Source organism: Crinia signifera, chromosome 1 (assembly GCF_055691185.1).
Source record: "Crinia signifera chromosome 1, ASM5569118v1, whole genome shotgun sequence".
Classification (NCBI taxonomy): domain Eukaryota; kingdom Metazoa; phylum Chordata; class Amphibia; order Anura; family Myobatrachidae; genus Crinia; species Crinia signifera.
In genome coordinates this window covers 464,818,625-464,835,384 of record NC_139217.1, presented here as the reverse complement: position 1 = coordinate 464,835,384, position 16,760 = coordinate 464,818,625, and the positions used below count along the sequence as shown (strand labels likewise).

Below are 16,760 nucleotides of genomic sequence, written 5' to 3'. Positions count from 1 at the left end.
TTAAAACTCATGTTGCCGCAAGGCTCCTGAAAATCGGGTGGTGCTCTCAGCCTCCTGGAAGAGTGGCCAGCCACCACAGACCCCCAACTCCCTCCAGGGGTGATGATGTGATCTGCGGTGTATCATCGTGGCCCAAACACACAATGCCTGTATTCTCAGCAGAGAGGATGGTTCCATCATGATGTGATTGTGTGGACACCCCCCCCCCCCCCACCACCCACCTGCCATGCAAGTATGAAGTTAACCCTTGGCAGTATCCCGGGCATCATTGTTCAGCTGCCCCAGAGATATTTGATTGAACAAAATAAACAATGAATAAATGATAGTTATTGATCGCTGCTTGTTAATAAATAACCTCATAGACTGATCTACTATCATCTTCCCAAAAGCAGCTTATTTCCTCACGTGATTTATAACTAACACTGTGGGGGGTATTCTGATTCACTCGGAAAGGCACAATCACTCTCTATTATTTATTTATTTACAGTGTCTTATATAGCGCAGCAGATTCCGTTACAGTGACTTATATAGCGCAGCAGATTCCGTTACAGTTTCTTATATAGCGCAGCAGATTCCGTTACAGTGTCTTATATAGCGCAGCAGATTCCATTACAGTGTCTTATATAGCGCAGCAGATTCCGTTACAGTGTCTTATATAGCGCAGCAGATTCCGTTACAGTGTCTTATATAGCGCAGCAGATTCCGTTACAGTGTCTTATATAGCGCAGCAGATTCCGTTACAGTGTCTTATATAGCGCAGCAGATTCCGTTACAGCGTCTTATATAGCGCAGAAGATTCCGTTACAGTGTCTTATATAGCGCAGCAGATTCCGTTACAGCGTCTTATATAGCGCAGCAGATTCCGTTACAGTGTCTTATACAGCGCAGCAGATTCCGTTACAGCGTCTTATATAGCGCAGCAGATCCAGTTACAGTGACAGTGTCTTATATAGCGCAGCAGATTCCGTTACAGTGACAGTGTCTTATATAGCGCAGCAGATTCCGTTACAGTGACAGTGTCTTATATAGCGCAGCAGATTCCATTACAGTGTCTTATATAGCGCAGCAGATTCCGTTACAGTGACAGTGTCTTATATAGCGCAGCAGATTCCGTTACAGCGTCTTATATAGCGCAGCAGATTCCATTACAGTGTCTTATATAGCGCAGCAGATTCCATTACAGTGTCTTATATAGCGCAGCAGATTCCGTTACAGTGTCTTATATAGCGCAGCAGATTCCATTACAGTGTCTTATATAGCGCAGCAGATTCCGTTACAGTGTCTTATATAGCGCAGCAGATTCCATTACAGTGTATTATATAGCGCAGCAGATTCCGTTACAGTGTCTTATATAGCGCAGCAGATTCCGTTACCGTGTCTTATACAGCGCAGCAGATTCCGTTACAGCGTCTTATATAGCGCAGCAGATTCCGTTACAGTGTCTTATATAGTGCAGCAGATTCTGTTACAGGCTCTTATATAGCGCAGCAGATTCCGTTACAGTGACAGTGTCTTATATAGCGCAGCAAATTCCGTTACAGTGTCTTATATAGCGCAGCAGATTCCGTTACAGTGTCTTATATAGCGCAGCAGATTCCGTTACAGCGTCTTATATAGCGCAGCAGATTCCGTTACAGTGTCTTATATAGCGCAGCAGATTCCGTTACAGTGTCTTATATAGCGCAGCAGATTCCGTTACAGCGTCTTATATAGCGCAGCAGATTCCGTTACAGTGACTTATATAGCGCAGCAGATTCTGTTACAGTGACAGTGTCTTATACAGCGCAGCAGATTCTGTTACAGTTTCTTATATAGCGCAGCAGATTCCGTTACAGTGTCTTATATAGTGCAGCAGATTCCGTTACAGCGTCTTACATAGCGCAGCAGATTCCATTACAGTGTCTTATATAGCGCAGCAGGTTCCGTTACAGTGTCTTATATAGCGCAGCAGATTCCGTTACAGTGTCTTACATAGCGCAGCAGATTCCGTTACAGTGTCTTATATAGCGCAGCAGATTCCGTTACAGCGTCTTATATAGCGCAGCAGATTCTGTTACAGTGACTTATATAGCGCAGCAGATTCTGTTACAGTGACAGTGTCTTATATAGCGCAGCAGATTCCGTTACAGTTTCTTATATAGCGCAGCAGATTCCGTTACAGTGTCTTATATAGTGCAGCAGATTCCGTTACAGTGTCTTATAGCGCAGCAGATTCCGTTACAGTGTCTTATATAGCGCAGCAGATTCCGTTAGTGTCCTATATAGCGCATCAGATTCTGTTACAGTTTCTTATATAGCGCAGCAGATTCCGTTACAGTGTATTATATAGCGCAGCAGATTCCGTTACAGTGTCTTATATAGCGCATCAGATTCTGTTACAGTGTCTTATATAGCGCATCAGATTCTGTTACAGTTTCTTATATAGCGCAGCAGATTTTGTTACAGTGTCTGTTGCGCTTTACAATAGTAGACAGTGATAAAACAAACTGGGTAACAACAGACAGACTTGGAGGTAGGAGGGCCCTGCTGCAAGCTTACAATCTATAGGGATATAGGAGGGAAACACAAGGACAGGCACCAGTAATAGCATAGCAGTCCCACCAAGTTACAAGTCCAGAAGGGAAGCTATATAATATATAAGTGCCTCAGAGGGTTATGCGTGTAGAACTTAAATATGATAGGCTTGCCTGAAGAGGTGGACAAAACCATGTGCACTGCAGGTGGGGCAGATGTAACATATACAGAGAGAGTTAGATTTGGGTGTTTTATTGTTTCTGTGCAGGGTAAATACTGACTGCTTTATTTTTACACTGCAATATAGATATTAATTTGAAGTACACCCCCCACCCAAATCTAACTTCCTCTGCACATGTTACATCAGCCCCACCTGCAGTGCATAGAGAGTGATTGTGCCTTTCCGAGTGAACCAGAATAACCCCCTAAGACTGTAAGTCCACCATTCCATAATAAAGAACAGAGCATTCTGAATGACATTACAGTTATAATGATAATACCTCACATATGTAAATCTGCATGGCGTAAGCTGCTATACATTGGTGCACATAGAACATAATGTGTTGTCTGCTCCTTCCTGATAGTTAAGCTTCTTCTGTAATACTAGTTTAGACCATTGTTCTCATACGGATCCATAACTCACACATAACAATGGGGCTGATTCAGCTTCAATAGCAAAAGTCCAAAAATCACAAACAGCCGTACTTTGCACTTCTGCAAAGTGTGATCGCATCGAAGGAAGGGTGCAACTTAGGGGGAGTGATCCAGACAACGAAGGTCTGTGTCTGGACCTTTTTGGAATAATAGCGCCTAGCGGGTGTCGACACTAATTACTGTGAACGTGCCGATTTTGGCAATGTGATCACAATTAGATTACGGTTGCAACGCAACGCGGGTCGCGATATTTCAAGCAGGACGGCCCCCAGCATGCAAAACTCTGCAGTTTAACTAAACAGCAACTGACGCTGCAAAAAATATCTGTACAGTATCGGGGCCTCAACACAAAGCGCATTGAACTAAATGGAAAAATGTTGCCAGACCCAACTTAAATTTATCAAATTGTTTAAATATTTTTTAGCAAGTTTCTTTGATCGCTGTTGAAGTCAGCCATTGTTGTCACTGAGAATACTAGACGATGACGCTATTGGTGCTTGGCGCATGGCTGGATGAACAGGAACATGGTCAGCTGGGGATATTTGGGGGTTTTTCAGGCAAATTTTTGACCTATTTAAAGCTTGAGAATTTAGTGCAAATTTTTGAATAAATAAATAAAAAAAACAACTTGAAAAACCGGTTTCAGAACCACTTTTGCAACAAATTAGAGCAACTCCAATGAGCTTTAGATTCTTTACGACGCCCTTCACATGCTCCAATAAAAATGTGCAGGACTCAGAGCCGGGTATACTGCTGCAGTCAATCAAAATACATCCGGGTGGCACAACTGTCAATCCATAATCGGTGTAGTCTAGAAGATCTACAGTCATTAGACAGTAAGAAGGTTGACCTCAGATGAATGACATTAGGTCAACAAGGTCAAAGGTTGGCCGGGTGAGAAGGTCAACTGTAGAAAACGTAGATTGCAGGCTCCAGTCACTAGCCAAGCTTTGGGCAGGACACTATTCTCAATTGTAGTCAATGTGGAGGATAAATGAGGCAAAAGCTGAAAAATATGTGAAACCCCCCCCACCCCCCCCCCCCAAAAAAAAATAGTGTTGTCCATCATCATGTTGACGTTTTTGACTTATCGACCTTTTTCCTGTCGACCTTTTGACCAGGTTGACCATCATGTGTCAACCTATTGACTTTGTAGACAGTGTAGTTCTATCATCCAGATACCATCCATAACGCAGGGTTCCTGAGGTGAGAACAGACACCTGCCAATGGGCAGATGAGCAAATCGAAAAACGTGGAAGCCGTCCAATGGGGAAGAGCGGTGACACCAAGCCAGGGGCTCACATTGTACAGCTAAGACCAGATTGGATGCACCATTGTTAAAAGGACATGACCAAAACTAGAACTGTCCTCCAGACATACGCCCTAATATCATTATGGGAAAACAAATGCTCTAGTTGTGTTTGCATTGGTTAATAAGTTGCCCATAGCAACCAATCAGATTCTACTTCTCATTTATTTAGCACGCCAAGAATCAGATAGTACATAGTATCTGATTTGGTTGCTATGGGCAACATCTTATATTCAACAGAACTCTCATCTTAGTAAATTTACACCACAGTGTCTAGTTTGACAGTCAACACCAAAATGGTCAACATTTACAAAAGGTTGACACATGGAAAGGTCAACGTGAGTTTTTTAATGTTTTTTTTTCTTCTTTCAATGGAAACAGTGTGCCAAGCGCAGCCGTATTGGACGAGCGAAGCCAGGGTACGCGCTACACAAATTGGTGGTTCACGTCGACAGGTGTCGGCATTGACACAAAAACTAAGAAAATCATGCAGTAATTTCGCTTGTGTTGACTTTTTGTCATTTGCAACCTTGGTACTTGTGGAGTATCACGGCTCCCATCGTATGGCATCGCATGTCATATGTAGTGGCATACGATGGCATACGATGCGATACGATTTTTACCGATTTTTGCTCAAAAATTGTATGCGATCGCATCGGATGCCATACGATGACATACGATGCGATGGCACCGGATTACGATTTTTACCGATTTTTGAGCATTTTTGCTCAAAAATCGTATGCGATCTCATCGGATGCCAGACGATGGCATCCGATGCGATGCGATGGCACCCGATTTTGCACTGAAATGCATCAAAATGCATTGAAATGTGTATTAAACTTGTGAAATGCCCCCAAATGCCATTTTTCATAGTGCACCACCCCCACTATCAACGTCAACCCGAAGCGTGGCGAGCGCAGCGAGCCCGCGAGGGGCGGCGGTACGCGTCCTACGACCTTTTCATACCCCCACTATCCACGTCGGCGTGGAGTTGAGAATAGAAAGTGTGGCGAGCGCAGCGAGCCACCGAGCCCGAAGCGTGGCGAGCGCAGCGAGCCCCGCGAGGGGACGCGGATACCTGTGAAGCCCGTGAGGGGACGCGTATAGCTGTGAAGGTATCCGCGTCCCCTTGCGGGGCTTGCTGCGCTCGCCACGCTTCGGGCTCGGTGGCTCGCTGCGCTCGCCACACTTTCTATTCTCAACTCCACGCCGACGTGGATAGTGGGGGTATGAAAAGGTCGTAGGATGCGTACCGCCGCCGCTCGCCACGCTTCGGGTTGACGTTGATAGTGGGGGTGGTGCACTATGAAAAATGGCATTTGGGGGCATTTCACAAGTTTAATACACATTTCAATGCATTCGGATGCATTTCAGTGCAAAATCGGGTGCGATCGCATCGCATGCGATTTGATCGTATGCCATGCGATGCGATTTTTAGCATACGATCTGCATACGATGCAGGTCGTGGGAGCCGTGATACTCCACAAGTACCGCAACCTTTTGCACGTTGACATTTTGCATGTCGACCTACACACTGCAGACCGTTCCATCCACACCCGTTTGCACTATTTCCTAATTTACACACATTTGCCCGGAGAAGAGATAAGATCAACGGTGATCACGCACCAGCACACCAGCTCCTAACTGCTATTTTCCAAACCCAGTCTGTAACTTGACGGGTAAGGAGCTGATTGACGTTCAATTGTATCTCTTATCTTCTCCAGGCTACATACATCTGATGCCCCTTCACCGCAATTCTGGACATAGACGAGGAGTTTGTATTTGAAGCTTATCCCAACAGCATTGCTTATAACTGAACCAATAAACTGTGTCCAAACGGAACTGGGACGGGACTGGGGACCGGCAGCTCCTTCCAGTGACCTCATACAGATTGCGGGGAAGGGAGTTTTCTCCATAAAATCAGGGACAGCGGCTGTATGTTTTATTGGGCAGTTACAGCTTCGGTAAATACAGGGAGCCGGCTAAATACAGTCAGTAGCATGCACGATGTAAGGTCACAGCAATCTACATGATAAGTAGGACAGAGGTGATCAGACTGAATGCAGAAGTGACACATCACAGATGAGATGGATTCTGAAGTGAGTCCTATTTCACATTAGATGCAACCAATCAGAATCTACTTTATTTAATTAGCACCTTCTAGAACACGGGTGGCGAAACCAGTCCTCGAGATCTACTAACAGTCCATGTTTTCCAGACCACCTGGGGATCTGTACAACCTGTCAGTTAGAAATGAATGGACAGTTAGTTATGACTGCACCTGTTCTCTAGCTAGGTGGTCTGGGACATGTGACAGTTAGTAATGACTACACCTGTGCTCTAGCTAGGTGATCTGGGACATGTGACAGTTAGTAATGACTACAGCTGAGCACCAGCTAGGTGGTCTGGGACATGTGACAGTTAGTAATGACTACAGCTGTGCACCAGCTAGTTGATCTGGAATATGTGACAGTTAGTAATGACTACACCTGTGCACCAGCTAGGTGATCTGGTACATGTGAGTTAGTAATGACTACAGCTGTGCACCAGCTAGGTGGTCTGGGACATGTGACAGTTAGTAATGACTACAGCTGTGCACCAGCGAGGTGATCTGGGACATGTGACAGTTAGTAATGACTACAGCTGTGCACCAGCTAGGGGATCTGGTACATGTGACAGTTAGTAATGACTACAGCTGTGCACCAGCTAGGTGATCTGGGTCATGTGACAGTTTGTAATGACTACAGCAGTGCACCAGCTAGGTGGTCTGGGACATGTGACAGTTAGTAATGACTACAGCTGTGCACCAGCTAGGTGATCTGGGACATGTGACAGTTAGTAATGACTACAGCTGTGCACCAGCTAGGTGGTCTGGGACATGTGACAGTTAGTAATGACTACAGCTGTGCACCAGCTAGGTGATCTGGGACATGTGACAGTTAGTATTGACTACAGCTGTGCACCAGTTAGGTGATCACCAGTCCGACTTGTCCTAAGGGCAAGTCAAATCAAATTCCCCTTGAGCTCCCTCGGCAGCTCACTTTATGATTTGCCACTTTTTTATTAATACATATTTTTAAAACTAAAAACCTCCATTTAGCGATGCGCTGTTACTTATGGGCCAGTGCTCTGGACTTGCCCCCCAGGCTAAAAGTGGCATTGCACACACAGCAGCACTTTCCAGTACAGATGGCCCTCAACACTATTGTTATTGATGGTTGCCCTTGATGGCGATAGTGCAAATGAACATCAATGGTAGCATTGATGGGAACCCAGCTGTCAGTGTTTTGACAGTCGGGATCCCGACGTCGGGTAAATGCCTGTCGGGACCCCGTCCGTCACCCAGTCCTCGATAGCTACCAACAGTTCATGTTTTCCAGACCACCAAATTACAAAAGACCCACAGGTAGAGATAATTACTGTATTTTGTGCTCTATAAGACGCACCTAGTTTTAGAGTAAAACAGGAAAAAAATATTCTGAACCAAATAGTGTAATTCCTGCTCCCCCCTCCTCTGGTACTTGTATGCCCACTCGCCGCCTCGCCTGGTACTTGTATGCCCTATGCCCGCTGCCCGTCCCCCCCCTCCCGGTACTTGTATGCCCGCTGCCCGTTCTCACCCTCCCCTGGTACTTGTATGCACACTGCCCGCTGCCCCCCCCCACCCCCCGCCCCTGGTACTTGTATGCATGCTCCCCCCCCCTCCCCTGGTACTTGTCAGCAGCTCACAGAGGTCCGGGCAGCGGGGATCATGCAGTGTGCTGCGTGGTCCATTTGGCAAATGGTATATCATCGGCAGGGTAGCGCTACTAGTTCCCATCTGCCGCAAGGACCCCTCCAATATCCCATTCGCCGAACGGACCCCACAGCACACTGCATGATCCCCGCTGCTGAGGGGGGGGGGGAGCGGCTCTGCTGCAGCTCCTGAGATGCTGGTGAAGCAGCAGCGGCATCCAGGAGTGTTTTGAATGTTTTTGTTTTTTCCATTATTCGCACACACTTTCCCCCTGGAGTTGGCTACCACTGATGTATAGTATTCAGATTCTAACTATGGACATTATTCTGTTCTACTTGCAATGCAGCGACCCCTCACCGTGCCCACTCGCACCCAACTTCTGCACATGCGCAGAAATGCACCTGCGCATTCGCAGATGCTGAACATCGCTCCCCTGCACGTACACGCAGGGAAGCATGTATTTCAGAATCACCCCCCGTATGAAGCTACTTATAATTGTTAGTTGAGAACCATTGCTACTCGGCAGATCTCTGTAGTGCTGTAAATTCATAGGGTTACAATTCTCATGCTTCCCACACAGGAGCAAACAGCCCCATCAGTAAGGTGACGGCTTCTAGTGAAATAGGTCAAGGGTTCTAATACCAAGTATCACATTTGCAAAATGTACGTTTATAGGAAAGAGTGTATGTGCAGGGACTAGAGGGGGGGAGTCGGCGGAAGCGATATCCCCGGCTACCAGTTAACTGACTGAAACAGTTAATTGGATGGTGCTGCAGGGGAGGAGACAGCCCCATTTAGAACAGGAGCCCAGCGGCTGCTGTCTCAGTTGCCTCCCTCACTTCCAACCCTGTAATGCAAGCCTCCCATGCCCAATGTGTGGAAAGTAAGTTAATGATTGCCATACTTCATTCAGGCCAGCCGTAGCTTCGATCCCAGGCATCTGTATAGCCACTGCATATTCACTGTGTCTCTTTGAAATGCCTTTTCTTTGGACATGTTCTAGGTGATGGAGAACCTTGGCACTCCAGCTGTTGTTGAACTACACATCCCAGCATGCCCTGCAACAGGTTTGCAATTCAGTCATGCTAAAACTGTTGCAGGGAATGCTGGGATGTCTAGTTCAACAACAGCTGGAGCGCCGGGGTTCCCCATCACTGCCCTAGAGGGTTTTGCTCTTCGCAGGGAGTCATTTGTGTCGATTCCCATAATGTCATAAATAACGCATTTGAAATGTAATTACCACCAATGTATCATTTCAATAGACAATTTTGTCATAACTGGGCTTAATTTGCATGTAGTTATCTTTTGTTTGTTTTTAAACCTAATTTGCTTTAATAAAACACCCACATGTTCTCCTTTACTTCGCCCATTTCCTTGTAGTTATGTTATCATTTATAACCTGATCCCATTATCAGGCAACAGTGCAGGCTGTGTACATAGTTGTTCTCCAGGCCCCCGTTCACCAGTCCGACTTGTCCTAAGGGCAAGTCAGACCAAATTCCCCTTGAGCTCCCTCGGCAGCTCCCTGGGAGGCTCACTTACGATTTGGCACTTGATGTGCTATTTTTACATGCGATAAATCACATGCAGTTTACTGTATGTAAACTCTCGGGGAGCTGCTGGAGAGCCGGGCAGCAGTGATTTGCGCAGCAGGCAGCAGTGGGTTCAAGGCAGCTGGTAGCGACAGGTGCTGGACTGCGGGGCAGCAAGTGGCAACAGAATGTAACAAAATATTTTCAAAGGTCTGGCCGGCCACTGATTGAGAGATTTCTCTCAGCCAATCAGCGCCTGGCCAGACTTTTAAAAATATATTTGAAATTCTGCTACCACTTCCCGCACCGCTGCCCGCCCCATGGCATCCACTGCAGTCCGCCCCTGCACATAGGTGTTTACCAGTGCTTCACCGCTGACAGACACCTTCTGATCAGACCCATCGCGGGTGCTCATTTACCGTCCGTTTCCGACAGTCGGAAGTTTGAATACTGACTGACGGATATGGCCACGGATTCGAAAAACTAGCGTCAGTTTTCGACATTGCAGATTCAACTTTTTTAAAAGCCGACTCTGCCTTGCTTTAATACCGCTGAAAAATGGCAGCAGGGATTTATCGGTTCCGGGATGGTGAATGGGATAGCTTGCAATACATTATATGCAAAATTACCACATATGATGTATTGTATGTATTGTACTACTACTTCCGGAAGAGGCCGGGGATGATCGCATGCATGTGGAGCTCCGTCCCCATCCACGGAGCTTCCACCATCCCCGGCCTCAGGAGCAGGGTGCGGCGTAGGGGGACAGAGGCAGAGGAGGCGGGCAGGCAGTGGTGGACGGCGGAGGAGGAGGAAGCGTGAGGTAGCGTGCACCGCAATCCGAGGACGATGCGGCCGGAGCTGGGAGAAGGCTGACCCATCATGCGCCCGCCGCAGTTCACCTGCACTGGGCGGGTGTGTAATCAGCCCAGACGCCACTCAACCCCTTCGCCCCCCCCCCCCGGGTTCCGCCAAGCATTCCGACGCGGCCGCCGAGCTGACTGCGGCCTCCGGAAAATTGAGGCCTGGACCAAGTGGCGCAGCCGCGGCCTCTCCTGCCGGCTCTGAAGCGGCCCCTGCATCACGGGTGACGCGGCCGGCGCACCGTGGCTGAGAAGTGAGCGGATGCCCCCGGCAACACCACCGGCCGGGGGGGACACCCTAGGACCACCTCCACTGCCCTATGGACGCAGTGCCGGGCTAAAGGAGACCAGCAGACCCGGTGAGAAGGAACCCTTCCCCCCCCCGCCAGCTAGGACAGGAGGCAGATCAGCCAGGGGGACCCCCGGCAATTCATCCAGAGGCCGGTAGGATCCCCCCCCCCAACAGGCCGCACCAGCCCCGGGTAACTCTGTGGCAGCTCCGCACCCTCCCCCCCCACCTCCACTTCCACTGACTCTCCCCCGGCCTCACTGACTTTACCCCCTCCCCCGCCCATCACCACCACCACCCATGGCTCTCCCACAGGAAGATTCAAGATGGCGCCGCAAATGGCTGCCTAGGAACTGTGCATATGTATCATGTGTTAACTGTACTGTCCCTGCGTATATTGTTATCTACCTGGCTGCTGCAACGACCAGTGGCGCCGCTGATGGCTGCCTAGGCGCTGTGCTGCTTGGCAGGTACATGTCCCTTATGTGATAAATGTACTGTCCCTGCTTATATTGCTACCTACCTGGCTGCCGCAACGACCAGTGGCGCCACTGATGGCTGCCTAGGCGCTGTACAGCTCGGCAGGTATATGTCCCTTATGTGATAAATGTACTGTCCCTGCTTATACTGTTACCCACCTGGCTGCTGCAACGACCAGTGGCGCCGCTGATGGCTGCCTAGGCGCTGTGCAGCTCGGCGGGCATGTGATCCCCGCAAGTGATGTCTAAATGCTCTCAATGTAATGTGTATAATGTCTCAATGGAATGCATGTAATGTGTTGTCGTCCCCCCCCCCCCATTTCATCCCCGCTTGATGCTGCACTGTAATCCACCATAAATTCCTAGTGTGCGCAATCACACATGGCCAATAAAGTTGATTCTATTCTATTCTATTGCATGTGATCCAGCCATTGCGGAGCTGCCAGGGTATCTCTCGCATGTGATGACTAATGTATAGGGCCCTTAAATTTTAAAAAACTTTGCACCTGTTAACGGGTATATGTAAAAACCAGAACCGGACAGGACCCTGGAACGTCAGACCCGCAGGCTCCATTAATCAATGTCTGTCATTCCGGACCTGGGGGGGGGGGGGGGTCCCGTCCGGTGGGGCTGCTGTGACACCTGTCCTTGTATGGTCCGGGGGTGTAATACAAACTGAAACGGTCCGGACTATACGTGGAGGCTTCGCTTAGCCCCTCTGATAACTTGCGTTTGCATGTACAGTATTATCAGTATGTTCCGTTATTAGGATATGTGCAATACAAACCTAAATTTAGCACATGGCTGTGTCACTGTATTTGCTGCAGCACGCACCCTCTTCCGGTCATATATGCTTTGTAAGCAATATCAGAGCAAAAGGCCTCTCCACACCACCAACTTCCCCCTCTAGGATGCCCCTGATCCGCCACTGGAAGCGCAAATATCAGCTACCGTACACACAAGAAGTTTGGGAAATTTGCGCAAGACGCATAATGACAGCGCACAAAACCCATCTGCGTCCAACTCCAATTATTATTATTTTTTTATTTATAAGGCGCCACGAGTGGTACGCAGCGCCGTACATATAGAACACATTAGAACAGTACAGGGTACACAGAACTAGACATAACACAATTATAGCACAATTCTTAGTACACATTGTGTACCCAGGGACCGTAAAGATCTAAGGCAGGCATGTCCAAAGTCAGGCCCGGGGGCCAATTGCGGCCCGTGCTGTTTTTTCATGCGGCCCGCAGCCTCCAGCTGGAAGCGGGCAGAGCATCAGATGTGGGAAGCACAACACAGGACACTAAAGGTGGGGCCCCAGCGAGCGCACCTTTAACTTGCTAATCCACAATCACAGTGACAGCAGTGTTTGGGGAGGGGGGCAGCAAGGGGGAAGCTTGCTCCCGTAACATGCAGAGCGGAGTAGGGCAGCAGCGGGAGCCCAAGCATCTACTGTGCTTGCAGTGCCTGCTTTGCCTCTCCTTCCTCTGGCTCACACAAGGGACTTGGAAACATACAGAGAAGGGAGGGGGCAGAGTGGGAGACATACAGCAGTGTAGGAGGGTAAGGCTGGGGGACATACAGTGAAGGGATGCAGTGTAAATCCCGGCGGTCGGGATCCTGGCGTTCAGAATCCCGACGCTGGAATCCCGATCGCCGAAATCCCGATACTTTCTCCCTCTAAGGGTGTCCACGACACCCCCGGAGGGAGAATAAATTAGTGTGCCGAGCGTAGCGAGGCACCGGGCCCGCTGCGTGGCGAGCGCAGCGAGCCCGCAAGGGGGGCGATCCACGTCCCCCCCTTGTCGGAATTTCGGCGATCAGGATTTCAGCGTCGGGATTTTGAACGCCAGGATCCCGACCGCCGGGATTTAATACTGAATCCACAGTGAATGGAGTCAGTGATGGCCATTCAGAGAAGGGGGGCAGGGGCAGGCTGGGGGACATACAGTGAATGGGGGCAGAGTGGGGTAAATAGTGAACGGGGGTCATACAGTGAATGGGAGTCATACAGTGAAGGAGGGTCAGGCTTGGGGACATACAATGAATGGAGGCACTGATGGACATTAAGAGAAAGGGGCAGGCTGGGGGACAGAGTGAACGGGTGCAGAGTTGGGAACATACAGTGAATGGGGGACATACAGTGAAGGAGGGGCAGGCTAGGGGACATACGATGAATGGGGGCAGGCTGGGGGAAATACAGTGAAGGGGCAGGCTGGGGGACATAGAGTGAATGGGGGCAGAGTGGGGGACCATTCTGATGTGATTAATAATTCAAAGAATGTCAGACTGAATGGTCGGCCCCCACACATTTACACTTCACCAAATCTGTCCCTCTTCGCAAAAAGTTTGGACACCCCTGATCTAAGGTGTTTCAGAAATAAGTTTTGTAATGCATAAGAAACACAAAGTTGTCCTCTCCACAATCCCTACATCTGACTGTGCCATTTAACAGCCACCACCAGCACGGTGGAGTTCAGCCGGATAAAGGTCTTGCAACGTGCAAGATGAATGAGGAAGCAGAGGCGGAATCACAGGTTACAAAACCTTAGTTCTCTCCTGTTCATCAATTCCGTGACAGCTGCTGACACTTCCAGGTACAGCACAGTAACACAAGGTGACAGCGCAGATGCCTAGTGCCTGGTGATGTTTTACAGACGCCCTGACTTCTGCAGAGGTGGAATACTTGGAGTCACATACCTGATATTACATAACAGGAGACTGCACAGGTAATGCACAGTCAGTAATGCCTGCGGGGGGTACCTGGTTATTATACAGACACTCACATCCTCAGGTGTCACTGGGAATTACTGGCTTCTGCAAACACAGTGCGCTCTCCAGCTGTGGCTGAACTACAAGTCCCAGCATGACCCGCCAGCCTTTACTGAGCAATAGCTGACTAGCTACAGGTGTAACACTACAAATATATTTAACAAAAAAAAAGAAGACATTTTGTTTAATTGAGGCAGCTGACACCTCTGTAAAGTCACTTACCCAAAAGTTGTCCTTAAAAAAGTCCCCCTTCATGTTGACTCTAACTCAGACAGAAGGAACAGCTGCAAACAACAGTTTGCCGTAGACTACATTAAACAATGCCAAGAGTAATGTAATAATTAGTTCCTCAAATGTCCTTCCCTCTTTGTTAGGCCCTGCCCCATATACTGTAGGGCTGAGACACTCAAAACTTCAAGGTACTGCAGATTACAGTGCTGAGGGTAGGCATAAATATCTCTATAGCGGCATCTAGTGGTCAGTTTTAAAAAGTACAAGTAAAACTTTATTACATGGAGTTTGAGGGTGTTCAGTGCACCAATGACAGTTGCCGTAGCATAATGGAAAGCCTGGAGTCAGGCATGCTATGAGACATTGTGGGGCCCAGGACTTCCAGAATAGGCAGCCCCCATAACTTACTATTCTGGTGCCACTAGGCGTGACCACAGCAGCAGCAGCACAGAAAAGTCCGGAGCAGGCCAGTGGTGTTTCAAATGTGGAACCAGCTGCGAGCCAATCAGAACTCGCGGAGTGGCTGCTAGTATGGAGCTGCCATTTTGATAGCTCCAAACATCAAATGCTGCTGGCTGACTCTTTATGGCAGCCAGCAGCACGCTCCAATCCGCAGTACTGCCGTATGGGGCCCCTAGCGGTCTGAGCCCAGGACTGGAGTCCCGGCAGCAGTGACAGATTAAGGGCCTAATGGGCCTGGAGCTGAAATAGTTCAAGAGCTGATCATGAAAAGTGGGGGAGGTGATACCAATGCCACGTAGAACCCATACACTATACGCCCCAGTGCCATACTTGCCTACCCTCCTGGAATGGCTGGGAGTCTCCCAAAAATCAGGTCCCCCTCCAGGCCCCCCGGAAAGGTGGGCAAGTCTCCCGCATTCCCCCCAGAGTCCCCGCAGCTGTGGAAAGAAGTGCCGTAAATCGCGGGTCCGGGGGAGGGGCGGGACTAAAATGATGTGAATCGCGTCATTATGCATCATTTTAGCCCCGCCCCCAACTTGCAGACCCCGAACCGCAGCGTTTACGTGGATTGAGGGCGGGGCTTTGATACATTAGCATTTTCCCTGCACATTTGGTTGTTCTCTCTGGGCTTCTCCCGGAGAGGGACATTAAAAAGTTGGCAAGTATGCCCTGTGCTTACCTAAATATATAAAGGTGGAAAGGATTGATCCATCATCAGTCTGTAAAGGTTGGAGAACCAATGACTTCTGGGCAAGGCTGATCCCCACCCTCCTGTTTGAGTTTCAGGAGCACCCAAGAGATCATGGAAACTGGAGGAAACACATGTGGATGGTGAAACTCCCACAGTATTGATTATCTGTGAATGCTGCCTTAGGATCTCTGGACCAGGAAGTGTCAGTGGGCACCTTGTGATTGTGGTGTGACCAGGGCCGGATTTGTCACTAGGCCCGTGAGGCACGGGCCTAGGGGCGGCAGCTGCCAGGCATGTCGTCACTCAGTTTGTCAGTCTGACACTGACTTTTACAGAGCGGCCGCTCGTCGCCGCTCCTCAGTGCAGGGAGGAGCTCTCTAGCCTACCTGCATCCCCTGTGCGCAGGGCCGGCGCTATCACTAGGCAGCTTTAGGCAGCTGCCTAGGGCGCCAGCCACTAGAGGGCGCCCCTATTTCAGCACAACATTTAAATTAACCATATTTCTTTGTGGCTAAGTGACCGCCACTTTTTGAAGTAATTTGAAGTAGGGATGGGACATCGAAAGAAAACATTGGTCAAATGATGTTTTTCAACATTGGTTGCAAAACATCATTTAGACCTAAACATTGGTACTGTGAACCCGATGTTAACCGATGTTTCGATCTTTTTTAAAATAAACTGGTTACCAAAGCATATAATACACTAATAAGCTTCTGAAATGATAAATAATCCCTCTATTAAGTTTATCTTGTTGGGGTGGGTGCAGTTGCACTCTCAAATCCACCACTTAAGTATAAAAGATGCAACATTGCCAACATCAAACATATGAGCAACCCTATTGTTGCTTAGAATAACCATCAGAACAAAGACGCTGGAGCCAGTGCAACTGCAAATTAATGTTTGAAACACGTCTGCATTTGACAAACCAGCCCCCATCCCCTCCCTCAAATAGAAACTACTGTACCTGTCACTCAGTATCTGCAGCCGCTGTTACTAATAAATCATTGCACAGAAATAAACTGTGCAAATGTCTGCATCCACAACTGAATCAGGCCCTTTGTAAGGTGCTGTGAGATGCTTGCTGCATAATAATAAATCAATTGATAGATTGTAAGCTTGCGAGCAGGGCCCTCATACCTTTGACTGACTGTAAATACCCAGTTTGTTGTATCACTGTCTCCTATTGTAAAGCGCAAGTGAATATTCTGCGCTTTAAGAAACT

At 48.5% G+C, this 16,760-nt stretch overlaps 1 protein-coding gene across 1 annotated transcript in view; it reads right to left on the bottom strand.

Moving 5' to 3' along the window:
* Positions 1 to 14,494, bottom strand: part of PSTPIP2 (proline-serine-threonine phosphatase interacting protein 2) — a 69,634-nt gene extending 55,140 nt beyond the window's left edge. Inside the window, exon 1 of the mRNA XM_083155340.1 lies at positions 14,377 to 14,494. Coding sequence (XP_083011466.1) covers positions 14,377 to 14,409 — 33 coding nt within the window. The 5' untranslated portion in view covers positions 14,410 to 14,494. The remainder of the gene's footprint in view (positions 1 to 14,376) is intronic.
* Between the last annotated feature and the right edge of the window lie 2,266 nt (positions 14,495 to 16,760).